This window comes from Haemorhous mexicanus, chromosome 5 (assembly GCF_027477595.1).
Source record: "Haemorhous mexicanus isolate bHaeMex1 chromosome 5, bHaeMex1.pri, whole genome shotgun sequence".
NCBI lineage: Eukaryota > Metazoa > Chordata > Aves > Passeriformes > Fringillidae > Haemorhous > Haemorhous mexicanus.
Window position 1 is genome coordinate 25,118,845 of NC_082345.1, and position 27,978 is coordinate 25,146,822.

At 41.3% G+C, this 27,978-nt stretch overlaps 1 protein-coding gene and 1 long non-coding RNA gene across 6 annotated transcripts; one reads left to right on the forward strand and one right to left on the reverse strand.

Annotated features, from left to right (window-relative positions):
* The first annotated feature begins 121 nt into the window (after positions 1-121).
* LOC132327282 (uncharacterized) lies at positions 122-27,948 on the forward strand. 3 transcript variants are annotated; one of them, XR_009486509.1, is made up of 5 exons: positions 122-2,980; positions 8,482-8,550; positions 9,770-9,891; positions 14,280-14,428; positions 27,827-27,948. It is a non-coding gene; the product is annotated as an uncharacterized LOC132327282 (long non-coding RNA). The 3 variants fall into 3 exon arrangements; XR_009486508.1 differs by lacking the exon at positions 27,827-27,948 and having other exon boundaries at positions 122-788; positions 2,845-2,980; positions 14,280-15,421; XR_009486507.1 differs by lacking the exon at positions 27,827-27,948 and having other exon boundaries at positions 14,280-15,421.
* Positions 9,518-23,258, reverse strand: PVALB (parvalbumin). Of its 3 annotated transcripts, none has more exons than XM_059846343.1 (5): positions 23,126-23,258; positions 19,415-19,482; positions 17,352-17,484; positions 16,723-16,832; positions 9,518-9,899 (listed from the first exon to the last, which is right to left on the reverse strand). In XM_059846343.1, the coding sequence occupies exons 2-5, from the start codon at positions 19,473-19,475 to the stop codon at positions 9,877-9,879; spliced, it is 327 nt and encodes a 108-aa protein (XP_059702326.1). In that variant the 5' UTR covers positions 19,476-19,482; positions 23,126-23,258; the 3' UTR covers positions 9,518-9,876. The 3 variants fall into 3 exon arrangements, with proteins under 3 accessions (XP_059702326.1, XP_059702325.1, XP_059702324.1); XM_059846342.1 differs by lacking the exon at positions 9,518-9,899 and adding an exon at positions 9,940-11,522; XM_059846341.1 differs by lacking the exons at positions 9,518-9,899; positions 23,126-23,258 and adding an exon at positions 9,940-11,522 and having other exon boundaries at positions 19,415-19,500.
* Positions 27,949-27,978: the final 30 nt, after the last annotated feature.

Here is a 27,978-nt window from a genome sequence, read left to right on the forward strand (position 1 = left end):
TGGGCCCTGTTCATCAAGGCCACCCACAGTTATTATTGGTTCTCTCGTTTATCCCCGCCCACTAGCCGTGCTGTCAATCAAAACAGGCGCCCCGCCTCTCCCAGTGGCGCCGCGGTCGTACGAGAGACGCGAAGGGGAATTCTGCCTGGCAACTAAGGACGTCATCGAGAGCCGGCTTGTTATTGGGTAGAACACAGGCTGCCTTCACCACGAGGCTGAAATGACCCTCTGGGGGCACGGCAGAAAATGATACAAGTTACGGACAAGGAGCTGCGGCAGCCCCAAGGCGGGAAGAGGCGAGCTGGAGGAGAAGCCTCCACTTCCCGCCTATGAGCCCGCGGAACGCGATGTTCCCTGCGGAAGGGCCCCAGCTCCGTGCGCCTTGCTGCGCATGCGCGCGGCGGGAGCGCGGCCTGCTCCGGCGTCCGCGTCCCTCGCGCCGGGCCCGGCATTTGGGTCATGCTTCCCTCAGGGCTCGGGCGGCAGCGGTGCCCCGGGTCCGGCATTTGGGTCACGCTTCCCTCAGGGCTCGGGCGGCAGCGGTGCCCCGGGTCTGGCATTTGGGTCACGCTTCCCTCAGGGCTCGGGCGGCAGCGGTGCCCCGGGTCCGGCATTTGGGTCACGCTTCCCTCAGGGCTCGGGCGGCAGCGGAGCTGCCCCGGGCCCGAGCTTTGCTGCGGCGCCTTCAAAGTCGGCCACGAAGCCGGGTTAGCGGGAGCAGGCAGCTTGTGAGGCCGCTGTCACCCTGTGGGAGTGGAGCTGAGCTCCTTCCCTGGCCGAGCCGGCAGGTGATCCGCTCTCCTTTGCTCCAGTGCACACTCTTCCTTGTGTTTGGCAGTGTTAATGTACTCACAGAGAAAGTTCTCTTGCTTGCTGATTTATCTTGTGCGCCCCCTCTCCCCTCTTTGTTAATTTTTATAGCCTTTCGCTCTGCAGCGGGTTAATTTCTTTATCTGTTTTTTCATATTTTAGAAATATTTCTACAAAGGTCTCCCTTGGCTACCATTAAACTATTTCTATGCCCTCTTGTCATGGTCTGAGGCTGGCGAAATGCCAAACCACGACACCTATTATATTCTTTGAACTGATTTTCTGTCTTCCTTAAGCAGTCCAAGTGAGTGGATTTGGGTGGGAGCCGAAAAAGAGGACCACGAAGCTTCCTGGATTTTCCCCTCCTTGCAACCTCTTTGAAAGATTTGTGCCACCAGAAAGCATGCAATAGCAATCCATACCTTTTTTAGGGTATAAACTTTGCTTGGCTGCACTTTGGATTGTTTATTCTGGAACACAGAATGTGCTTACTGTGGGAAGCAGTGAGTAAGCTTGGGAAAAACAGAATAATCAAAAATGCACCTGTATTTGGGTTATAACAAATAACCCAAATATATGTTATTGGACATTCCAAGGGTCGAAAGTAAAGTTTTCCAAGTTTTATTTTAATGTCAACATTTTATTTTAATGTGACTGCTTTGAAGGCAGCTCTTTTACCTTTCCCAGGATAAATTGCCTGTGACATGTCTAGCCAGGCAAGCAAATAACTTAAAATCAATGAGAACCTATAGCTGAATCAAAGGAGTCTTCTATATGCACATATAATACCATTGGGTAGAACATTTTTATCTATGTGATAAAAACATGAAGGGGACTTCGCTAGCCTGAGTGGGCAGACTTCAATTGTAGATGATAACTTGTAGTAAAATATGATGATGAAATCACTACCATTCCTTTAAAAGGGAAAAGAAAAATTAATTCCAGGTCTCATTATTACTTTCCCTGTTTTCCATCCCCAAATCTTCCATCACATAAAACAGATGTGGGCTATTGATGTTCTCCATCACTTATGTCTAAATAGCTTACCTCGTCTTTCATCTTTTCTGCCTTCCACTCCATCCTCTGAGAAATTCACTTGTCTCTGAGTCGTTCCATTTTTGCAATCCTTGCATTATCCTTTGTTGTCTATTTGTAACATTGCCCCAGTTTACTGACAGGTCTCCAAGCAAAGGCTTTGAGGCTCCATGATGATGTACTTGAGGTTTATTGATTGTGGCTGCAGTGTGGTGGGGTCCATCAGCATTTACTGAGGTCACAAACTTCCCCGGCATTTTACACTGGGATCGCTGCAACGGAAGGCATAGATTATGTTGGAAGAGAGATTTTCATTGCTACTGAAAATTTTTGCTTGGAATCTGGATACCTCCTTCCTGCTTACTGCTTTCATATTAGCACCCTGTTCCTTTATCCCATTCCCTCATTTCCTACCTCTGCATGCATGTGTGCACAGAACTCCTAATGGATTTGTATCCTCTCTATTTCTTCTGTCCTTTTACCCCACAATATTTTTTTTTTTACCCAATCTATCTTTTCCTCTGCCTGACTTCTCACAGGTATAAGTTGTTCCCCTACCAGCATTGACAGTGATAGATTAAGGATGGAATTACTTATCTGCACCTTGTAATCCAAACAGAATCGCAGTCTGCTGTTAGCAGTCCACAGGGGTTGCTGCTGAATAAATTGGAATGCTGGTAGCTGTGCTCGCTGAAGCTTCTCTCATCTTGAATACGTGAGAAAGAGGGGAAGAGGAACCCTGTGGATTTAAACAAAAGAAAAACCCCAACAACAGAGGGTGATGCTCTTATCCTAGAGAAGTGTTTGTTAGGTTCAATCCTGTATTTAGCAGCTAAGGAGGAATAGAACACTCTTTTCATTCACACATTTAATTTTCCCCTCAAATGAAACAAGATTATTTTGAGTGGGAAGTGCCCCTTTCATATGAGCAGGTAAAGTTTCCCTGACAGCCTGAAATTTGAAAATGAGACTCTGAAATTTGAAGTCACATTCCCTTAGGTAGTGGTCACAAAGCAGCAGTCAAACTGCACTTGTGTCTGTGTGCCGTGTGTGGCTCGCATTTCATCTGTCTGCAGAAGGCAGCGATGGTGGAACTGCATCTCCAGCAGGAGTGGCAGGGAATTTCAGACACCAGGTAAGGCTCTGCAATGGGGATTAAACTGAGGTCGTGTGGTCTTTTAGACTGAGGTGTGGTTGGTGTTCCAGATTCTGTCAGGCACTGCATAGGTCACTTCATTATCTTCACAGAGCATACCTGTTAAAAAGTGATTTTTTTCTGAGGCAGAATTCACTAATATTACTAGGACTTGTTTTCACAGTTGTTCATCCCTCGATGCAAACATTCTGGATGCGTTCCGAACCGAGCAGGTTACAACCTGTAACTTGAATCTGCTGCCTGATAAAAGCTACTGAGGAAGAACTGTAGCTTTCTTTGGAGTAAGCAGTGCTTCTCAGGAGGGCATTAATGTTGAGGAAAGCGAATTAGTAGGTCTTTCTGTAAGAAATCTCTTAAATACAAAGTATTTCATCAGGGTTTTTTTTAATCTTATGTTACTAAAAGGGAGCAGTGTGACAAAAATGGCTTCAGAAGTATCATGTGAATGAATATTCAGAGTTCGTGCAGCTTTTTTAATCTGCATAGATTCTTATAGGATTGACTGTGAATGTTTACTGGTGTGTCTGGAGAGCTGTGAAAGCTTCAAGAAAGGATGTGTAAATTTTATTGTAGATTTCCATTCTTTACACTTCCCCCAAGCGGTGGAATAAATAGATACTCCATCTATTTTGAGGGATACTTCATTTGGCATCCCCCAAACCCAGCTTTTATCTCTCTTCAGAGAGGGGCTATTAGCACAGAAGTGAGAATTTGGATGCTTTCCCTTACTCTGTTGATAACACCATTATGGTTCAGGTCTTCAGATTTTGCTCTTTTGTGGTGGGGGCTGAGGCACAGATCTGAAGGCTTTTTGGCTGAGAGTCGGTGCACTGAAATGTAAGATGATTACAAAATGGTTGAATCAGCCAAAGGATTTGTTGGCAACTACAACAGCCCTTCTGACTGATCTGGCATATCTGCCATTTGTTTCTGATCTACTCTGTTGGGAGAGTGGAAGTTAGAAATGGATGGCAGTTATGGCATCAATGGAAAGTGGTAAATTACTAAATGTCGGGTAGGTACCTCTACAACTTGGTTTGAGTATGCTGATTGTAACTGTTATGTCCTCTCTTCTGATGAATATGAAAGGAGAGAAGGATTTCTCAAGGATGCATTCAAATCCACAAGGATGAAGATAAAGAGAATTTCCGGAGAGTAATTATTCTGCATATGTCTGGAAAAATTCCAGCTCGGATCTATTTTCTTGTTCATGACATGGAAGCTTGAAAAAGTGCTGGGAAAAAACCCTGAAATCTTTATTTAATTTTTAATAATACTCCCCAAAGCAGTAGATAGTGGGCTGTTGATCAGGGAGCTGGAACATCGCACAGAAAGTTGTCTGGATCTCTCCACGGGGCGGTGTCTGTGACAGACTGAGGGCTTGCTGTGGCCTTGTGTGTGGCCTGAGCCTTCCCAGCTGTTATTGGAGCCATCACCTCCCTCTCCTGCACAGGGGGATCAGGTGCTGGGGAGGGAGCACCGAGTGTGTTCCTGCATCCCAAGGAAGGGGTTAATCTGTCAAACAGAGAGTACATGAATATGTGACAGCTTTAAATGAGCTACTCACAATTCCAGCATGCCAGTCATTATGTGCTGATGATGACTATGATAGCAGCTGGGGATCTTTTTTTGGATCTTTAGCTGCTGTCTGCTTAGAAAGCAGATTCTAGGCTTTCACTAATGCTGTATCTTATGTTAAGAACTGCAAGACAGATTGCATTCAAATAATGAGATTTATTAAAAAATATAAGTTAATGTTTGGGTTATATCCTATTTTTTTAGGCTTTGAATGTTCAAGGCTTTCTCTGCAGGCATGACAGCTAGAATTTTTTTCCCTTTGCTGAAAACTAAGATTCAACCATGTGACTCCAGGACTTGGAGGTTTAATGGAGGAAGGAGAAGAGAAATATTTGAGACTCCTAATTAAATTTTCAAAAGTTTACAACACTCTGTTTTCTATTCTCTTCCCTTTTATAACAGGCTAAATTTTTGGGCACCAAATTTTTCACCTTAACAATATCCTTTCTTTTCAAGGTCAATTTATTATAATGGATTTATATTGTAATAAAATATCTTCTGCTCCATGCTTTTCAAATCCTCACTCTAATCATGCCAGTACTTCCTGCTCTGGATTTCCTTTTCCCAAGACCCTGAATTTCAATGTTGTTCACCCTCTGACCTCTGTCTCAGAGCTCTCTGTCCATTTACTTCCTGCTTCAGAAGCAAGGCTCCTACTCCTGCCTTCCCAGTAGCTGCTCACACCAGCTACTTCCTTCCCATTTGTGGCTGAGCCTTGCTGGTCAAAATCTTTGTAGGCTTTCTTCCTACAGATGTAGGGTCTTGATTCCTGCTTCTGATGAATCTTTAAACTTCTGGGCTATGCAGTGAACTGATAAAAATTCTGAGGGAGAAGGATTCAGAGCTTGTAAAAATAGGATAAAAAATTATGTGGGAGCCTTTCATTGTTAGTTGTTCAATGCTTTGTATTCAATAGACTAGATGGAATTTCAGGTTAATTTTGACCTATCAGACCTTCACTGGGAGATAATTAAGGTTCTATTGTATCAGTTACCTTCCAAGCATTCAAAATGACGTTGCCTTTGAACACTAGGATTTTCAACAGCCCAAAAAAGAGAGAGACTCATGAAGTCTATGGGCAAATGTCTCTTAAGATTCTGCTTGGCTAAGAAGGCTCTCACGTGTGACCAAGGAAGTTAATATATGCAGAGAGAACAGAAAAACACTGGCAATAGTAATGGAGGTTGTTACAGAACATAATTGAACACTGACTGCAGCAAAGCTAAAAGGAGACTTGCATTACAATGACAAAAAATCTTTATTTTTCCCCCTAACCTCTGATTTCAGCTGTCTGACTAAGAGCAGGTGCTGGGCAATAGCTCAATTTCAACAACCCATTGCAGCTGAAAGAGTAGATGCAATTGTGCTGTATCCAGCAAAATTGAAAATTGCTTTAAAGGAGAGGAATGCAAATGTTTTTAAGGCAGAAAATCTTCATTCATCTGCAGAACGAAGCATAAAATTAGCACAGCTTCATAATTTTTATTCCTCTTTATAAAGCAGTAATAACTTTGAGATAATTTGCTATTTCTTATGTATTTTAGTATCTTTCTAGTGATACATTTTTAAAACTGCATTGCATTGTGAATACACAGGGAGTAGAATTTATTAATAATTGAAATGTTATAATTTAAAAAAATCCTACCAGGACGTGTTTCCAAAACCTGAAAATATCTCTGAACCATTTGGGTTTTCAGCAATCTTGGGCCTTCCTTCCAGTAATCAGTGGTTAAGCCTTTGGCCTCTGGTCCTGCACCCCTCATGACCTGTCTGGAGTCATAGAATAGTTTGTGCAATGAGGGACCTTAAAGATCATCCCATTCCAGCCCCAATGCCACTAGACCAGGTTGCTCCAAGCCCCATCCAAACTGGCCTTGAACACTTCCAGGAATGGAATGTCCATGGCTTCTCTGGGCAGCCTGTGTCAGTAAAGAATTTTCCCCTAATGTCTGGTCTAAATGCACATTAATAGAGAATTACCACATTCTTACCACCCGAAGGCCTAAGTTAATGCCAGTGTTGTGCTACTGTAATATCAGTGAAACCAACTGTATTTCTGTACATGAACCTCACAAAGCATCTCCTGGAGTTAAAAACTGTTGTGGCAATATGAGTTGAACCAGCTGATTCAGGCACTGACAAGATCACCTCACTTGGATTTTCCTGGGTGGGAGACTGAATTAATTTATGAAAGAAATATCTTTTCTAGCTGCATGTTCCATAGGCTTATTAGCATAGGTCTTCCTGTTAGTTCCACAGGCCTTTCAGTATTTATATTTGGGTCACCTGATCCTTTTGCTGTGGTAGCTCATGCACTTCCTTCTATTTTTCTAGTGGTTGGAGAAGGGACTGTAGTATTCATATTTATATTAACTTCTGTCTTTAAAGATGCATCAACCTTTGTTGAGCTTTGCTGTTTCATTGACCAGAAGAACACTAACCCGAAATGTACTTCCTCCCTTGTGAAGTAATTTTCCCACATTAGGAGATCCTACAGTTTGAAAAGTTTTGACAATTGATCTGTTATGCAGAGAGCTAACTCTGTTTCGACACATTTGGCTTCACTTTCCTGTTTTCAGGAGAAATGTAATTTTCACTATCTGAGCCCTAGAGAGTGTTGGGGTTTCTAAAGGGATTTCTTTGGGAAAGGGAGTCAGCTAAAATGCTTGCTGAGAATGAAGAAGCAGGAGCTCAGGTTCAAGCCCATGTTAGCAATGAGAGAGTCCAGGACCTAGAGGAGGTATTTAAGCACCAGCCTGTACTAAAGCCAGTGCTATTTCTCTGTGTTAGCCATGGCTCCTGAGTGGAGTTAGAACAAGAATGTCAGCATGTAATTTAACCACAGCTGGATTTCAATGTGCTATTGCATGCCTTATAATTTCTCTTTCATTTGAAGTTGCTTTATAAATAAAAGGATGGGTTCTCTATCAGTGAGCCATTTAAATCTCAGTCTAGGATTTTAGAGTCAAATGGAGTTACTTTGTACATTATGCTCATTAATAAAATTTTTGTGGGCTAATTTGTGACTTCAGTCAACCTTTAGGCACAATTTTTGATATTATTTTGTTAAGGCAAGACTTGTTGCAAATATTGTGCAATGCTGCAGTTTGTAATTCCATTATAATATTAACTCTGTTTTGAACAGAATGTTGTTAATGTTTAGCTACTGTAGCACAGAGGCTATGCTAAAACTGTGTGTGTGTTGCAGTAAAGAGAAACATGAACTGCATTACCAGTCTTCAAAAACAGTTTAGTTAGAAAAGGCAAAAGAAGCAAACAAACAACCTTTGCATTGATAAAATTAAGGAAGTGTGGAAGCAATGGCAGGACATTAGGCAGTGTTGATCTCAGGACTTGGTGGATAGACTGTAAATATAAATCCCAACTCAGCTTCTGCAAGGTGAACAGGTGTTATGGCCTCCAGTCCATTGATTCCCAAAATAAGACATGTGGAAAATTGCTGATCCATGAAGCTTCATTAAGAGCTTGGCAGGACCCTTAAAGCATAAACAATTATGCATTTGTTAGTTAAGGATTTAGTAATGGTAAATGGTGATTGGAGAAATATTAAGAGTTGATGACAGTCTGCTAATGCAAACTCTTTCAGTGAAATGCTAATGCCATTTGTCAGGAAGTGATGGTTCAGCTATGACTTGAGGATTTGGCTCTTCTTCCTCTTGAATTGTAGCTCAGAGTGAGCAATTTCTTCTCTAGCAATACAAAATATTAATTTGAACAAGCAGTGTCTATATTTTTTGATTTGTCATTCAGTTGTGTCTCATTCCAAACCATTGGATATGAATTGAAGTAAAGGATATGTACTGATTATTTAAAAATTTGTCTTCAACTGGATGGCCTAAGTATTTTTATTTTCTTTCATAACTTCTACTGTATTACAACAGGGAAGAAAATTATGGAGCACTTACTGTTCAGGGCAAAGAAGATGTAAGATGGCAATTAAGAAATTTAAGGTAAATGTTTCTTGGAGAATGTAACTTTGCTCCTTTGCTTATGCATCTGAAAATTAAAACATCTTTCTTCATGAAACAGTAAATTGCAGGGTAGTGTGGATTTTTTGTATTTGTCAAGCTTGCTGTGCAGAAAGCCTGATTAAATTTTGTAGCAAAATCTGCTTTCTTCAGGCTTTACAGTGGTTTCTGTGACAGTCTCAAAGACATTATAGCAAGAGCAATATGAGAATGAATAACTTAATATTTTGTTTATGACGTGTTTTGTTTTATATTTTATTGTAACTTCAAATTTTGTACTTGTTTGCTCTATTTTGAGTAATGCCTAGATAACATCCAACAAAAAGGAAAATTATTAATTTTTTAAAATTTGAAATCAAACACTTGAAGATTTAGAAGAAATTTGTGTTAGGAAATAAGAGTCTAAGATAAACATTGAAGATCCAGCAGTGAAAGGAAAGTAGTAGTTTGATGGCAATTGATAAAACAGTATTTTTGTCTCTGGGCAGAGATTTACTTATATTACACTTGTATTTGAATTTTTCTTTTCTTCGGTGATAGATGCATAATTGAAATTTGAACTTTTAAAATGCAGCTGGGGGGAAAAGAGTGTGTTTAAATAGAGTTTTTGAGAATTCAGAACATAAGATCTCAGAATACAGGATCTGAGTGTACCAGTTGCATATTTGAATAAACCAATCAAATGCAGGTTTAGAATATCTTATACTGTCAGCATGAACAGTAGAGATGGTATTTTTGAGGTCTCTCTACCTATGGTAAATTTTTCAGTTTGAAAATAAAGAATATTTATTTTCACCTTCTTCATTATTATATTACTGAATTTTTTCAGGCCAAATTGGGCACTCAGTGTTGCTTGTTCCAGGGTGATTGAGGTAACAGCATGAAGAAAGACTGAAGAAGGGATCACTAGGGTATTCAGAGTTTTATGCTAGTGAAACATTGCCATTGATGTTGCTGTAACTTGATTTATTTCACATAATCTGCTGTAATAATTTTTTTAGACTCATTAGTGGCTTTATTTATTTGCTGTTTTTTCTATTGGTTTTTGGTTGTTGTTTTTTTTTTTTAATTTTTTTTAGATTTTTTTTGCTAAAGCCCTAGATAAAATCTCAGCTTTCGTGCCATCCAGTGAAGCATTAAAATACAAATCCTTGCAGCTTCAGAGAATAGCAAGGGACTATAACGGGCTTTGTTTTTACAGCAACTTTTACATCGGCTCTCGAATTCCCTGGACCTTCATTCTCTCGGCTGCAGTAGCGGGGTGCCGGATGCCTTTTCGGTGTGTCTGCGTGCTCCTGTAATGAGGCTTTATTGCCACGCGAGGTCAGCAGCTGCCGAGAAAAAGCAGGAAATAAACTCGCTCCACTGCCATCCGTTTTCATTTGCTTTATTTAGAATACTTAAAAATCAATACATCCTTCAGAACCGTATATACAGTGTGCAAAACCAAAGGATTTCTTTTGAACGCACAGCATCTTCAGCAAAAAAATCTTCCTTGCGAGTTACTACAGAGTGAGGATCTAAAATGGCTTTAGGAACGTTTATTGGCTTCCCGAGTAGCATTGGGTAATCGCTGTGGCAGAGGATGGTATTCTGTACGGTGTGATGATGACAGGGTTTCAGCCTTATCTTGTTGTGTCCACTAAATTGGTGATAATAAGTCTAAATTGAATAAGGTATTATTGCTGCAGGGAATAGTTTGGAATACAGAAATGGAAAATACCCTTCCTTTTTACTGCAGTAATAATCAGTGTTCTGTCAAGATGTGGGGGAGATGATGCCTGAAAGGATTTCCCCCCTGCTTTTGTCTTTGCTTTAAAAGAAAAACACCCCCCAACAATACAGGTAAAAAGTATAAGCTTGGTGCCAAATTTACTGAATAGGATTTAGGAAATAAGTATTGAGCTCTGTCATAGGCTTACTATTGGCTAATCATTTCCTTAGCATAAGTCTCAGTTTCCTATACATAGCTCCAAAGAAGATATTCACTTATCTGGTAAAGTTTTAGAATAAATTTTTTTGGATGAGATTTTCTGATTTACTGTTTTTACAGCGGGATTATCAACTGCAGTGTCACACCTGAATCTTGGTGTTCTTTTCCCTGAAATTCATAGTTATTTCTTGTGAGTATGCCATTCTCCCTGTCCTAGATAGTTGTGTAACATTGCTAGTAAACATACCCTGTATTTCCAAAGTGACTGCTTTTTAATAGTTTATGAAGTTATCTTCATGTATGATTGGCACCAGCTGATATTCCTGCCAAACCTTTTATCCAAAAATCCCCCTGCACTGGGCAAATTTAACAAAAGATACAGATGACAATCAATTTACTGATCACCAAAATGCAGCAGGGGAGATGTAGTTTAAATATTAGGAAATACTTTTTAGCTATAACACTGATTAAGTTGAAAGAATGAACTGCCAAATGAAGTTGGGTAATTGCCATCACTAGAGGTTTTCCATCACTAGAGATTTTCCAGGCTATGAGTATGCATCCACTTACCAGGGATGGCTTAAAAAAAATGCAGTCAGTTTTGCCACGGTTCAGGACTTGGACTGAATGACTCATTATATGCATGTTTTATCTGAAATAATTTTTAAAATTTCTTCCTACTTTACCCTGGCTAGGGATAAAGCAGCAGGGATGTCAGCAAAAAAAAACAAGTAACATTTTCTCTCAGCGTGTGCCAAGCCTACATGAAATAAGAAACAAGTTGTAGTGAGAGAGAAGAAAGCCCAGATTGATGTGACCTTTATTATTTTAACAGTGTCTTTCAGCACAATTACAGAGTTGCAGGATTGCAGAGAACAGAGCTGGAGTATAAAATAACATAAATAAATAGAACAGGAGCCAAAGCAGTCAGCAGGAGGTGGTTGGAATTGGGCAGTGAAGGATGGGTGAAGGGTTTGCATTGGTCAAAGCCTTTATGATTCAGCCACCATAGTTGCAAATTCTGGAGAAAGGAAAGAATTTTAAAAAATCTTTTAAAAACCAAAATTTAAAGAAGGAGGATGCATATTACAATGAATACAGAGTCACTGGTGCAGCAGAAACGTCACAATAACAGAAGAGCAAAGAAATCCAAGTTAATTAAAGGGAAAGTGTAATTTGGGAAATCTTACAGTGAAATGAAAGGATTTTTTGAGAATAAGGGAGAAATGCTATACATGCCAGACTGCAAGACTTCCACCACTATTCATCTAAAGAACTTAGATTAGTTCTCAGTTATTTCTTTGTAAATCTCAATGGGATGAAGGCAAGAACTAGAAATTTAATCTTGCAGTGAGATAAATTTCTTTTATATCAGAGTTTGGCAAAGAGAATCATTAACGAGTCTTTCAAAGTATTTATGTCCCATATTATAATTTTATTGCATTTAAACTCAATTTTGTAATTGTAAATTGAGTGAAAATGACAGATTACAAAAACAGAAGGCCGATACCAACCTATGTAGCAATTTTGACCATGTTGTAAGAATGAGAAAAACTCCTGTGGTGTTAGAGAGCCAGGATTTTACCCTGTGGCTTTTATTAGTGGTACATCCATATTATTTACATAAATGTATCTATCTGCACTTTGGGATTATTCTGTGCTTTAGTGTATATACGGCCTTTCAGCAGGGAGATAAAGCATGGAAAAGGCACATTTGTATCCTGGTGAATGGCTGACTGGCTATAATTCCTAACTCCATCTAACCTTGGAAGATTTACACACGAAAATGCCTTGCACAGTTGTATGTGCCTCAGAGCACTGAAAATGACAGACTGGAGGGAATCCCAAGAAGAGCAACAAAGACGATAAAGGGATTAGAGGGTATGCAGAGAGAGTGGTTTATGGGTTTAACATAATGAGCTGAGAGGAAAATGACAAATAGGAGAGGGAGTCGTCTGTAAAGGCTCAAGAAAAAATCACTGAAGTTTGACATAATGAAGAGTAAAATCTGGCAACTGAAAAAGATAGAAGATTAAAATTAGGCATTTTAAAGAATATTCTGGTGTTCAGTTGAAAAATGCTAAACTCTAAACAAGTGAGATCTTAATTGACTGTCATGTGCAAATAGCACTTTTGATGGTATGTCCAAAGAATATGTTGCCAAATGCAGACAAACCAGACTGAGAAATAAAAAATGTCAGAGGGTTTAAATTAATTCCAAATTTCTCCATCGTTTTGAAAGATGTAAATCCAAATTAGGATTAGTGATGCAGATTACTTAACACAAAACATGTATAAATCCTGTACATGGTGGGTACATAGATTGAAAGTGTTGCAAACTGAATTTAGGAGATAATATGAAGTGCTTGTGCTAGAACCCCCAGCTACTCTGGGCAGAAAAGGAGAAAGGCCATGATTATTAAATCTTTGTCTGAATAAGTCCTGCAGAGAGAAACATGAACTGCAAGGGATCAAACCTTTCCAAAAGGGAAAACTAACTATGCATATACTGTAAAAACAAGTTGTCATACTTATTACAGCTAAATTAAATACCTTTTATGATAATTTGTATCCACAGCATATATTTGGAAAAGGTTATTCAGACTTGCAGCCAAATATTTTCTATAATACATTTTGATAGTGCCATTATCACTTAATAGCAATATATTTTACAGGTACTTTGTGATAGCCAGCAAACCATAAAATACTCCTTCTTGAGTAATTGCAACAATTTCACTTTTCCCAGGATTTTCAATGTATTTTAAATATTTCAAAGATGTTCCAGTTGAATAATCTTCTAAATTAGTTCACTACTCATTTTTGTATGAAGGTTAGTCCAACCACAGGTGGCTTGTAGAAGCATTGTTACAAAACGTACTCATATATGCAGAACTTCTGAGATAAGGCAGGGTATATCAGTCCCTTGTAAATGGTTATTTCCTCTGACCTGTTAGTGAGGGAATCCTTGTGATCTACTACATCCTTGTTTCCAATTGTAGTTACCCTTCCAAACAAAATGATGTCTTTCTTTGCATACATAGTGGCTTTAAATTGCAAGGATTTAGACCGTTTTGCCTTGTAAAATAATTTACTAGCTGTTTTGTGTCAAAGCTCTGACTTAAAAGGAGAGGACACTGTGTTCAGTACAGTTTAGTACTAAGTACCAGCCTAATGCATGCCCTCTAGTATTTTACTGAAATGACAGGCATGATTACAGAGGACATGTTGTAGGCTCATGATTTCTCTCATGAGATTGTGTTTTTCTTTACAACAGTAAATCTGTTTAGGAAACTTTAGAAGTAATGACTTACGCTAGTTTATTTTAGAAGATAGAAGAGGACAAAGCAGGATAAGAAAAGAAGGAATTCCAAAATTTTTGTTGTTGTTGTTGTTATGGATTTTACCTGGCAAGGTCATGACTTAATAGTTGTTATTTTGCTTGTTTAATGGCACATTTTTACAACATTCTGATTTACAGGGATAAAAATTTGGATTGTGCTGCCCACAGTGCATGATCTTCGACAGTTCTCTATGTACTTTCTCAAGTCTATTAATATCAAGAAACTAAAAGGCATGATGTTCATGTCCAATGCTAATACACAAAATAGACTTAAAACAGCAATATGGCTAGAAATTTTCTCTTTTTTTTTCTCATCTTTCTTATAAATATTTTCCTGAAGCTAGTAGAGCTGCTTCAGCATCATTTTTCAGCACGATTTAGAAGCTAAGGTTGCTTGTGTTATGAGGTAACCTGGTCTTGACCTGCAATTTTTTTCAGGTTCATCATCTTCTGACCACACTGGTGGAATGTGGAGGGGGTTTGACACTGCACAGAAGATGATCAGGTCTTACAGGAACTGGCTGCAAGTTTTCAGCTCTTTGAAACTTCTTCATCGGCCTCAAGTTCAAACCGTGATTGGACAGGAGGTAAACTGCTGAAACTATTTCAGAGCTGAATGGTCTTGCAAGAATGAGAAAAGGCTTAAAGAAGAATCAAAAGAAAGGAGAGAAAATTTGTAATTTGAGACCCCAGCTAGAAGAAGGCTGATTAGGTTGGGATCAATGTTTGCGATGATACATTTGAGAAAGTTGTCTCTATGGTTTTAAAAATCCCTAAAGATCAGTTCCTGCAACTGCTGTGGGGTCCTGAGGGACAGCATTCAAGGGCCATCAGGAGAATTAACATTAACCCCTATGAAAGGCTGCTTGTTTACAATCGTTTAGTGATTTAGGAAGCTGATGTTTGAAACAAGTGGTAGAGCTGATGCCTGACAATTCAGCTGCAGGGAAACAAGATTAGTTTGCAACAGAAATACAGCATCTCAATACTACATATGAATGGGATGTACATGTGTGACTTTACATTTTATTTACATATGCAGTTACATTCTTAAATTGGATTTATGGGCCAAAGGAAAAGCTGGGAAGTATCTGTCCTCCTTGTCCTTTGGTCACAGTCTCAGCTGTCAACTTTTGTTTGTATTTCAAGCCTTTCTGGTGTAAAAACTCGCTGTTGAAGTCAATTTAAGAAATGGAAAATAAACTGGTAGTGTTGTATGGTAGGGATATGGTTAGAAGAATCAAAAGAAAAAAGCACATCATTCTCTTCTCATTATCAAGTGTAAACACAGAGTATTTCCATTTCAAAGTTAGGAAACAGTGAAAGCTGCAGAAGAAAAAGATAAGGAGAAGAGGCATTTCATATTGCTTTATTACAATGTACTGGGTTTCAGGCACTGTTTCAAAGAAAAAGTTATGGCAGTCTTAAATATGGAGGTTAATGCTGTATTTTCTTGTACAAGCCAAAATCATTATGCAATATTGTTCTTTTATTCCAATTAAAACTAGTTTTGATTTGCAGCCTTCTGGAATAGCTGAAAATTTATCTGATATGAGGCTTGGATCAACTGTAAGCTTACTTACCTGAATTAAATTTTCTTTTGAAAAAATTGCCCAGTGATTTTAGTACTACTATCACTAATTTTAGTATGTATAAAGAAGACCTGTATAATAATGTAAAGTTTCAAGAAATGACACCCAAGCTGGATTCAGCAGCACTGCTGAAGTTTAGCAGGAGCTTCACCTAAACCATAGTAAAGTGATGACTGGAGAAATCAAGAGGCTTTGGTCTAGGAACATGGTCATAGTCACTGATATGCCAGTGTGCATCTCCTGACTGATATGTCAGTGGCTGATTTTGTGTCTCATCTTCTAAGCTGGGAGATGGTGTTAGTTAATTTTGCTTTTCATTTCTCTTTTAATTGACCTTTTTTTTTTTGAGATAACTTTTTTTTAATTGCAGCGATTGGGTAACAGATATGAGGAGGTTAAGGTATTTTTTAAATTTCAGCTTATGATATGACTTATTGATATGTCAAAACCCTAGCAATTGCCTGCTCTCTAGGTGATTTAGTACTCTGGCCACAAACTTCTAACTCCGTCATTGAGGAAAGCTTTAGTTTAGAATTGCATCTCTTCTTGTCTCCTTCAGTGTGTTTCATTCACTCTCGCCTCCAAAAAAAGAGGAAAAAGGAGAAATTTTATGTGTGGGCTAAGCTGATTCATCCCAAGGGAGAATAGAAAACAGCACTAGCTTTTTAAGCAATGCTGTGAGAGGAAAAGTTGTTCTTTTCTTGTATTTCTCATATTCAGTAAAAGGGACTGACAAGCTTTCTTAAGCGTGAAGACCCACGTAAACACTAGCATAAGCTGGATAGACTGTTATTGTATAGAAATTCTGTAGGAAAATGGGCGTACTTTGAATTTTAAGAGCATTGCTTTGCTAAGTCATGCAAAGTCAGTACTTTCCTGCTAACTAAACATCAAGCAGAAATGCTGGCGCTCAGCTATTATTCTTTCCATGCTTAATAGTCAAGCCTCGGTCTCTGAACTTGCAGTGTCCTGATCCTCACTCCACTGATATCAACAGACAAATTACAATGACAGAAGTAGAGTTTGGCTGGGTGCTTAGCCCTGCGCTGCGGAGTGCCCGACCCACAGCCGGGTTCTGTGAGCTCCTGCCCCCTCTAGTGTCACAACTCGGCTCCTCTTCCTCTAACGCTTCCGAGCAAGGAAATGGAGCGGGAATTGGCATTTCATTAAACCCAAATTGTGCCCTTCGGAAGGTCACAGCCCCCAGTGATTCCTAGGTTTCCTCAGTTCTTGTGTGTAAGGGTAATATTCGGTTGTTACTGTCAAAATTTACTCCTCTAATTACATACCATCAGCGCCAATTTTACCATCACCGTCCTTATCTCCAGCAGCCAGAAGAGCCTTCGTTTCTTTGTCTGATAGGTCTCTTCCTTCTGGAGTAAAGCCCTTCAGGACAAACCTAAGGAGGAAACATAGAAAATAAATTAAGTTTGTTTGTTTGTTTGTTTTTGTTTGTTTTTTGTTTGGATTTGTTTTTTTCCCCACTGAACAATTACACTTCATATCTATTTGTTCCACTTATTTGTGGACAAGTTGGACAAGAAGACACAAGTTGGAATCCAACTTGTGTCTTCTTGACAAGTTGGACAAGAAGACACAAGTTGGAATCCAGCGTTGTGTCTTCTGTTGTTGACCTTCTTTAACATTCAGAAGCGCCTTACTCTGAAACTGCATTTGGCTGAAGAACTACCTGTAAGGTATTGACCATTCATGTGTTTCAGGGATCCTGCAACCCAAGTGGCAACTAGCTGTCTCCAACACTCTTCAGCTCATGTGCCCGGCAAACAACTGGCATAGCACACAAATACTAGTCGAGAGTTTCAGCTGTATGTTATTACCTAGAGTCCTGTAAAAATCGCCCACAGGAAATTAGACTCTTAAGGCAGGGATATTTGAGAAAGGATGTAACTTTACTTACTTCAATTCTTCCTCTTCAATGAAGCCGCTCTGATCTTTATCAAGAATATGGAAAACCTTCTTCACATCTTCTGGGCTCTTCTTTTTCAATCCTACCATCTCGAAAAACTTTTTGTAGTTAAAAGATTCAGCCGCTATAAGAGATGAAAAGCCAGAGAACTGCTTAGAAAAGTCATTGGAACACACGCAACAGCACATACCCGTGGTTCTCTCCCATGCTGCTGTTTTTCCTGCCCTGGGAGAAACAGTGGAGCCCAGCTGTGGTAGGAGCTGGGAGTACTTAGTGTAATGGTCCATGCTTCACAGGTGCTAATGGAGATAAACAAAGGGGCAGAGAGGCAATATCTCCGTTTTGCAGATGAAGAGCTACAGAAGGATGAGACTTGCCCAAGGTCACACAAGAAGTCTGTGATAGACTTGGGAGCTTTTGGGAGCTGAGGTCTAACGTGCTTGATCTCATTTCAGTGCCTTGAACCCTTTTTTTTTTCCGCTAAGTTTTACACTAGAACAGACATTTGAGAGCAGACTCTGACTATTAGATAGCTGTCACTTTTTGACATTTCCACCCCTGGGAAAAAAAAACCAAAACCAAACAACCAAAAATGCTCTTGCTCAAGCATTGGCGAGAAGTGTTTCAGAGCACTGTTTGGTTGGGGTTTTTTTCCTGGGGACTTACTAGAAATCAGTGTTCCATTTCAACCGCTGAAGGAATGTGCAATCGTGGTGTGTGAGCTCCTACACTGCAAGGGAGTGCTGCGCGGCGCGCTGCCTGCAAGACCTTGTGAGGAGCTGTCTCCGGGGAGGAGAAAAACAAACAACCCAGAGCCCTTGAAATCGGAGCCGAGTTTACCTGCTCCACGTCCCTTGTCCTTTCACCGCACCCGCTTTTGTCCCACCCAGGTAGCCTAACAACTCTGATGTGGATTGGAAATACCATACAGTGACCTCCAAAACGTGCGGTGGAATTTTTTTCCTTCCTCGTGCATTCTTATTCCCGCCGCGTTAAATTTACCTATTACATAAAATTAAGGAGGCTCAGTCTTCCGTGATCTGCCTGAGATCTGTCATTAGTTGCTGCTAATTGCATCTGCTCCGGGACTTGGGGATGGCCATAGAACAATGGAAGCTAATGAGTAAAACAGCTGCTGGATCCAGCAAAGCAATTTGTCGCTCCCTCTGACTCCGGTTTGTGAGCTGAGCCGGGCTCAGCGGGTCTTGCTCTTCTGTCTGTTCGGGAAGGTCATCGCATAGAGCAGGACTGACGGAGGCGGCTCCCCGGGATGGTGCGGTCAGCCAGGTAGTTTGGGGGAGGGGGGGGATAACGTGCATCCCGGAGCACGATTTCTGGCTTTCTTTGAGAGCAACCTTAACTACCTGAATCTCTGTAAACACGAAGAGGGTTTGCTGTCAGTTTTGGGGGTCGCAATGAAAGAGAGGGGTAGGGAACATCTGATACCCGGGGGAGTCTGAAAGGGGAGTGTGGACCACTGCAGCCATTCGACCTGCAGGGAGCCCCTGCAGTCGAGCAGTGCACCCGCACCCGTGCTCTACTGTTGCCTTCTGTCCATCCAAAAAGCAAAGCCCACCCAGGGATTCTGCATAGAAAGTACAGAGTGGTTTCGTATATCCTTGAAATGGGAAACAGCAGTTCTGTAACATCTGAAACTAAATTTCAGGAATGAGTGGGGAGCTCCTGACATCCACTGCTGACTTCTCTATCCCACACCAAGATATAATGCAGCTTGGTTTGCCGAGGGGTTTGTTCCCTTTGAAAGTATCCTCTCGGTAGAAGCAAAGTCTCTCCGTGGTTACTGCTTCCTTTCCTTAAAAATAAATATTTTGCCTCTGTAACGTGCAGGACAACTTTGCTGAGGATGCAGCCTTGTACTTTATAAACCTGTCAGAGGCATTCATTGAACATCCGAAAATACATCCTCATTTGAAATTTTGTCTAGCTAGTTCCTCTAATCTTCCCATAGCTGAAATAAATGCACAGCTATCCTAACCTGAAAAGATGAAAGGAGGAAAAGAGAGAAGAAAAAAAAATAGGAAAAAAGCACTCACCTGAAAAGGCTCCCACAGCCTTCTTGATATCCTCAGCGCTGAGCAAGTCAGTCATAGCCATCCTGCAACTGTTTGAACAGGGAAGCAAGTGCGAAAAGATTAAAAAGTGCTTTTCTCATCATTTCTGCTCATATGACCAAAGCTGCAGTGCTGTGTGGGGATGGCACACCGGGAAAGGCTGGACCCGTGCCAGCTCTATAGCTCTGCGTGGATAAGTGCTGTGGGCTGTCGCTCTCCAGTTTGCAGAACACCAAGTAGTCCACAGACGCGAGAGTTTAGCTAAAGAGAGGGCACAGGGGATGCCTTTGTGGGTCTGGGGTGGGGGAGGACGCAGGTGGGGGTCGCTCCCTGGGAGACTGGAGCCTAAGCCTAGCTGGAGCAGAGCCAGAGGCTGCTGTGATACCGGCTGGAGAAAGAGTTTTGCCAAGGTCAACTCCTCGGGTGCAGTGGACAAACTAGTGGTGCAGAGCAGAGCCTTTTCCTTTAGTAAGTCAGAATGAGCTTTACCAGTTATGTTCGGTGATGAGTAAGGAACTGCAGCACATGCAAAGCTTCAAGCTGCTCTTGAGGTCGGGAAGCAAATGTAATGTAGCTTTTGAACATTTGCCTTGTCGTTCAACCACTTTAAACGTCCCCCCCTTCTCCCTTCCCCCTCTCCTTCACACACATATTCCTTTTAGACCTTTTTTCTTTCAGGCCAGTCCATATTAAGCATCTTCCTCACTGAATTAATTATCACATCCCAGCGAATCCTACAGATCCCGTTTGTAATGCACAATATGCTGCAGAATCTTCTGCGATAGGGTATGGCAAAACGAGATGCGAGGTGACAACACACTCGTGAGGAGCTCCTGTGCGGTAGTGAGTTTCTCAGGCAGGACCGGGCACTTCCCATTAGCATCAAAAAAAAGAAAGCATTTAGGATTTGTAATGTGTTTTCTAGGGTTATTTTCTTTCTCCAAGAATCTGTGCCCATTTTTCATATAAAATACGGCAAGTAGTCCAACTTGCACTCAGAGTTTGGGCAGGAGCCATTAGGCTGAGGTAGCCAAGGTTAGGGCCCAGTAGTAGGGCAGATCTCTGCAGGAGTATTGGCATCGCTGCTCCGGGAGAGACGGGGGAGGACAGAGTGGTGGCAGCGAGATCCCCGGGCGCGATCGGCGGGTACGGCCCGGTCCCGCTGCCACAATCACACCTCTCCTCTGAATGGGGCCGCTGGAGAGCAGCCTCGAAAAGAGGGCGGCTTGTGCAGAACCTCGGGTTGTGCTGTCAATAATTGCTCGGTGCTTTTAAAAGTACGAGCCCCGTCCTTTTTTTTTTTTTTTTTTTTTCCTCCATGGCCCAAGTTCAGCTATAATGGGTAAGTCATTACCATGACATTGAACGCAGGACTGAGGAGGAGGTGACATTGGGGTCCCCCCTTCCTTTTTTTTTTTTTTCTTCTTTTCTCTCCTAAAGGTCGTCTCTTCATTGTGGAAGGGACTGACGTTTTTCCCTCGTTGGAACTTCCCCCCCCCCCCCCCCCCCACCCCCGACCTCCCTTCTTCGTGTATTTCCCGAGATGCAAGAGGTGCTTAGTTTTCTCCAAGGACAAACAAGGTAATGGATGGTGGAGCCAAGTCCCTCTCCCTAGGCTGAACGCATCCTTCCCTGCTCTACCGGGAAAGAGGAGCTGAGCGCTGGGATGCTGAACCTAGATAAACAGCAGCTCCTCAGAAGAGCTCTGCGCACCTTCTCGCATGGGTCGTTCTCACTCAGCAGCCCCCGTTCTTTTGGAGCTGGAGGTGGAAGGGTGCAGTAAAGACAGCCCTCGGGGCACTGGGCTCTCTTGCTTTAGCGGAGTTCAGGGTTAGGACCCTGTTGTTAGTCCGTTTTAAATGCAGGATGAGTGCAGACCCATCAATATGCAGCTATTTGCCAGAGATCAGTGTGCCGTATCTTATGAAATTGACTTCCCTTTACCTTTCCTTAACTGAGGAAAGAGAAGACAATCTCTTCTTGTTGCCAGTGCAGACACCGCCGGCCCAATGCTACATCGCCCTCTGCTTTCCCTGCTTTGCTGCGTGTGGCATCGGTGTGCTCTGAAAAGGAGTTGGGCCTCGGTCTCCGCAGGTTTTTCCCCTTTCTTACGAATCTTTTGCAAACCCGTTGTTGAGCGGGTTTTCAAAATATTCGTAAGAAACGGGACCTTCCTTTCAGGTCCCTACAAATAGGAACGCACCTGCCCACCGGCCAGTGAAGATGCTCTCCTGGCGGGTGACTCGTGTTTCGGTGTTAACCCCGCTCTGCTGACAAGGCAGAGCGCATTTGGACGGCTGCCCTCGGGGGGAACTCGAGCCGGTGGCTGGCAGAGGCGATGCGCAGCGCTGCCCGCTGTGCTGGCAGACGCCGATCGGGTTAAGTAGCCTCACGCCAAGCAGAGCGGCCAGAGGCGCATTCCCTGTCGGTGTCCTGGGGATGGGAGCCGGGCGGCTCCCTCCGCATCCCTAACGATGCGCGAACTGCCCCGCTTTCCCTCAGTCATCGGATCTGTCAGCCCTCTACGGCCTAATCATGCTGTGGAGGCGAAAAGTGAGAGGCGTCAGAAAAATGAGGCTTCAGATCAGGTGGAGCCATCTGTAGAGAGTAAATAACATTTCCCCCAGCTCAGAAGCCGTGTCTACCCTCCACAGCCAGAAAGGTGAAAGCAGCGAACACAGAGTTTGCGAAGCGGACAGCTGGGTTCTGACATGGAGGAGCGGCTGAGTCCCAGCTCCAGCCTCAGCAGTGTCTCTCTTTAAGGACAGCTAGCAAATTTCCAGAAGCTTTTAACCACCAACCTGCAGTCAACACTGTTATTCTAATAAAAAAGGTGTTTCACGAGTTGACAGTTTCTCTCTCGACCCTTCATCTTTTTCTCATCATCCCTGCGAGATGAATGACGCATTTTCCTTTATCTCTGAGATTTTGCCAATTTTCCTGCCCAAACTATTTGCAAAATCCACACCATGGATTTCCAAGTTGTCTGCACCAAAACTTTTGTGTAGATCAACTTCCCATTCCACCAACACCAGAATGATGATATTGTTACTAAGTAAACGACCAAATAAATTAAGTAGAAATCAGCCCACCCTTGCCAAAAGCAAACCAGGGAGAATTTCCTGAACAGAACGAAGCCCTCACATCAAGAACTGAAGCAGAAAGACGGCGGTCCTTTGCAAAAAGGGTGACACATTTCCTTTAGCTTCCTAGTGACCACACCAAAGAGAACAACTTCACCCCATCGCTTACAGTCATCTGTGCAGAAAGAGAGGTGCCATTTCTAGATGTGCTCTGGATCTTGTGGTTTTGTTTGTCGTTGGTTCACAGCTGGCTATTTCAGTAAAACCTCTTCGGGAGTCCTTGCTGGCGTTCTTGGTCACTTTCTTCCTTCCCTTTCCCAGTTTTGTCATTTCCACCTTCTCCCCTGCTTTCCTCCTTATTTCCCCTCAATGAGTTCACCTATTCATTCCTTTTAATGATCTATTCTTCTCATTTGGAATCGCCTTTGTGGGAAGCGATTCCTCGATATTTGATAGATTTGCATCTCTTTGTTTCTGGGCTTTTGTTTATGGAAAGGGGAATGATGCCGGAGTGATAGAAGATACCCTTATCTGCGAAGATCCTGCTTCTTGCCCGGAGCTGGTGAATCCACGTTTGCTGCGGAAATTTGAGCATTTTCTTGCTACTTACCTCTTGGATCTCCTCTAAGCACGCTTGAAAAGGTGTTAGATAGGGAGGTGGTCAATAAGAGATGGAACTCGGGGTAGGAACCCCCCTTATATAATCTCCGTTGCTCTTTCTATTTTTGGCAGGTGATACCCACTCCTCACTGGTATCAGATATTCAGGGGTTTTGTTGGTGGTGTCACATTTATCTTTCCCTTAACTAACAGAGGAACGCTATTAATAATCCTTGGCCCTTACCTTCCCCTGGCTGTGAAAACCCATTACATTGGCACACTGATGATCCGCATGAAACTTGAATGTTAAGGGGAGAGGCAAGCAGTACAAGTGAGCTGTTAAGGGACAGATAGGCAAATACCAACGATGAAAATGCTATTGAGACCTATTTTCCATTGTGTAATCCATCTAGGGACATTTTCCCTGATATTTAATGTTTTTCTGGCAAGGGAAAACGTTTTGCAAAGGACCATGAATCATACATTGGATGAAAGTGGCATCGGGGAGATCACGATGCGTTAGGAAGTTCAGTTTGAGAGATGGGACTCTGCTCACGAAGGGAATAGGAAGATGTAACCCCCTCATTGGCGTGAGGGAAAGCAAAGATAGGCTCCGGAGTTTGCCCTTTTCTTTCATTAGCCTTGACAGATACTACTTGAAACAAAACAGAAGAGCTCCAAATTGCTTCCTGCACCTGAAGCTACAATATTCAGCTTTACCTCTTGGCCTTGAAGGAAGTCAGAATTTATTTTTTTCCTGCAGGCAACAACAAACTCAATTGTGTAATTCTGATTGCTCCTACTTACAGGGGCATGCAAAATCTGCATTCAGGGCCCCATTGGGTTAGAAGCTATAGAAGTCTAAAAAATTTACAACCTGAGCTTTCTTGGGAGAGACAGGGAATTATAAATGAAAATATCCTATATGTACAGCCATAATACATTAACTGTAACCTTTTCAGCATATAAATTCTCTTTATGCTGAGTTGCCTATTCCAGGGAAAGACGCCTTTGAAAATACTTATATTTTTACTCTGTCAAGCAATAATAACAACAATAAAAATGGCGATGAAATGTATTTGTCATTCTGTAATCCATTTAGGGACGTGTTTCATGAAATTTAATGTTTTTCTGGCAAGGGGAAACATTTTATAAAGGATTATGCACTACATTTATTTGTTGTACATTTATGAGTTAAAAAAAAAATTCTTTTCTGTTTCAGCACTCAAACCCAACATTTCTTTGGTTAAAAGCAACCAAGGTTTTGTGATACAATGGGAATTATCTTTTGGGAAAGGCAGGTGCTGCAAAAAAGAGTTCAGATTTTTCTAGCTTGATGAGTTGATCCTAGAAGTGAGGAAAGATAACTGAGGTATGTATAGGATAGGAATATTTAAAAATATTTCTCTACTGCCCGTACAATTTAGATGCTGAGGTCTGTGATAAATTGGAAGTACTCCATCAGCTTTAGATAATTTCTAAAGAGGCCGCTTTATTGAATCAAACATGACAAAGGTTAATTCAATCATTTGTCTTCTCTTACTTATTTTTTTTCCTATTACACTTCCTGTAGTGATTTTTGAGTTTTCGGTGTACTGCAGTAGTATGGGAAGTAATACTACTTTTCAGCAGGGCTGTTAATTTCTCACAAACACTGCGTGCATAGTGCATACCCTGGCTCAGAGCAGGTGATAATTACAGTGTGAAGTAGCTGGCTCTTGTGGGTCCAGATGTTTCAACCAAATGGTTCATTTCCTTTGGAACAGTATAAGTCATCTTATACTGTTTGCTAAATTCAGCCGTGGGGTTTGCATCCCCCTTTCCTATATTATAAACCCTTGGCGTAGTACCAAGGTTAGATCCTGGTTAGAGGTACCAGTATCTCATAGTTGTTAGCTGCATGCTTCATTTCCATTTGGTAGCTACCAGAACTACTTTTTTACCTTTGGCAGCTTAGAAAGGATAAGGATTGTAGGACTGTATTTTTGGCTAAGGGACTGTGACTTCCATCTCTGTCTGTTCCGCTGGAATGACTGCAGTTGTCCACTGGTGAAAGGAGAGCAAGTGCAGGGCCAGTCATTGTGATTCCTCTGTGTAATTCAGCCATGTGAAAGCAATCCTGATTAGTGGAAATACTTTCTTATCCTTTTAGTTAGTTCCCATTAAGGCTTATTTACAAAGAGAGAAGCAGATTTTTGACCACATTGAGCATATAGTGAGGTCTTTGTTGCATGTCAAGTATTTATTTAATTAAAAGGGGGTTTCTTGTTGAGATTTTTTTTTTTTTGTAAGAAGAATACAATCAAAATCTGACACATCTAGGTTATTTGTCCAAATCTTCCTGAAGCAGGAAGGTGTGGAGAGTTGTGGCTCACTGAGATTCTGAGATTTCACCTACATGAAATGGTAGAATTTAGGGAGGAAGTTTGTGTTACTGCACTTGTCAGTTTTGGTAATGTGGTTGCGTATTTACTATCATCTCAGTCAGATTCATTCACAAAAAGATTAGGGCTGGGTTTCCCCTTTAGGATACATGTACAGTGCAGAGTTGGGGATGCTCATCCATTATAATTTCTCTTTCTCTTTCCCACCACACATAAATAACTGTAATCTGAATAATAAGGTGCTCCAGGTTCCTATCAGCCAATGTATCCAAAATTTGGGATGGTAAAATCACAGCATTAGCACAGCACCTTAAAACAGGAAGCTTGGCCTGCTGCTGTCTCCTGTGTCTGCTATGTGTTGTGACAAGCAACTTCAGTCTTCAAGGATAGCAGCCAGCCATCTTTTGCTCCCCATAGATTTTCCTTATTTGTTAAAGATGTAAGAGCATCACAGAATCATTAAAGTTGGAAAAGGCCTCCAAGATCATCAAGTCCAAACTTTGACTGAACACTACCTACTATAAGTGCTACATCCAGTTGTTTCTTGAACACTTCCTGGAATGGTTACTCCCCCACTTTCCTGAGCAGCCCATTCCAACGCTTAACCACCCTTTCAGGGATGAAATTCTTCCAGATGACCAACCTGAACCTTTAGTCTGCCAAGGATGTTGTGATGATGAGTGCTTTTAGGTGTTGGAGAGGAAAATGGATCTAATTCATGGAAGAGAGATCCACTGAAAGTTACCAAACTCCTACAGGCCACATCTAGTTTGTGTAGTTCCTGAGCCAGAATGGTTGTGATTTGGGATAGGATTAGGGGAAGGTGTAATCTGATTGCTTTGTGATTACATTCCTCCGAACGCTTTTATCTATGTCCACTGTCCCTGCTTACACAACTAAAAGTGTCCTTTGTTTTGTGTATACTAATTTTAATTTCCTCTTCAATGGCTTGTTCTTGGCTTTGCCTGAGGGAAGTCTGTATTCCTAGGATCAAAGCTCAGAGGTTCAATTTTTACTGATTTTTCCATTCCTCTGATAATTGTCTCAAAAGCTGAAGATAGCAAATAACTGCAAGAGATACCCCAGAGGTATGAAATAGGTCACTACTAGTCCATGCTACCAGTGGGCTTTGGGGACTCCTCAGCTTGTATTGCAAATGGTGTGGAAAAGAAAGCGAAATGTCTCACCCAGAGGGGATAAGACAAATAAAAACCCGGAGATAGGTGTAAACCCCTGGTGAGAGTTAGGCTCAAATTACCAAAGAAGAAAAAAGCAAGTGCTGAAAGAGTAGGTTTGTGTATCATAACAACTCCTAGCAACTTCAAATGGATATTTACAGCAGGAAAAAAAGCTGTTAGTCCCAGTGGGAAACCCTGACCCCAAGGTTAAGAGAATGGAAACGGTTTTCTTTACAACAGACACTTGTGGGTATCAGACATTTGGCATAATTGACACTCTGGTGGTGTTCACACTGGGATGGATAAGCCCCATGTAATTATTACCACAGGGGTTATATTCCAGAAAAACTAGCACAGCAGAAAGATGGTTTCATTACTTATTCCTATTTATACTAGGCTGCTGGTAGGAGAACAGTCAAAGTATTTAGATCAGGGTAAACAGTTTTTGGGGAAATTGGACTTTAGTTTTAGTAGCTGGAATCTTATGGTAACCCAAATTTTGACAGTCATTCTTTGATTAATCTGTCGGGGCTTTTTTCTTTTTTCTTATTTCTTTTATTTTTTCTTTAATTTCTTTTTCCTTGTATTTTTTTCCCTTTTTAAAAGAAATAATTAATGCACTTGTAATCAGAGATGTTAGTGCCCAGTGAGATGGATTTAAAAGTCAAAGGTTTGTAAAGGAGTCATATCTTTCTGGGTTAACTGTAAATGGGAATAATTTTATAGCTGTGATGCTCAAATGGCAAGCTGGGGCTTTGCTGCCATCATCCCAAGTGTAATTTGCCAGAAAGGGAAGTCTATAACTATTACCAGAACAGGAGCACTGTGGTGTCAGCTGTTTATTTATTGTCAATATTTTATTAGAAAACAGTTCTTCCATTTACGCAATTGGTAAATGAGATGTCTTCTTAAGTTAAAGTGATGATTTGAATCCAGCTAAGGTGAATGACAGTAAATAAAAGTCATTATTCTGAAATGCTGTTTCAGTCACTCTGATGAAATGAGTTGAACAGCATCAGTACAGTTGTTAATAAACAAATACACTCCAAACGATCTTATTTGCACTAAAAGTATATCTCCATGTTGCTCATGGCCTGAATGTGACCCAAACGCTGAATTATCCTGTGCTTTCACTTCTCTATATCTTTAGGTTGCCTAAATGGAAGGCTACAGGAAGGAAATCTCTGCTCTGGCTACCTGTTCTAAACTTCTTAAGAGAATGGACATTCAAGTGTTAGCTTGTCCAGCAGCACTCACCTGGGATCCCCTCAGGTAAATGTCAAATTGAAAAGTTGAGTTTAT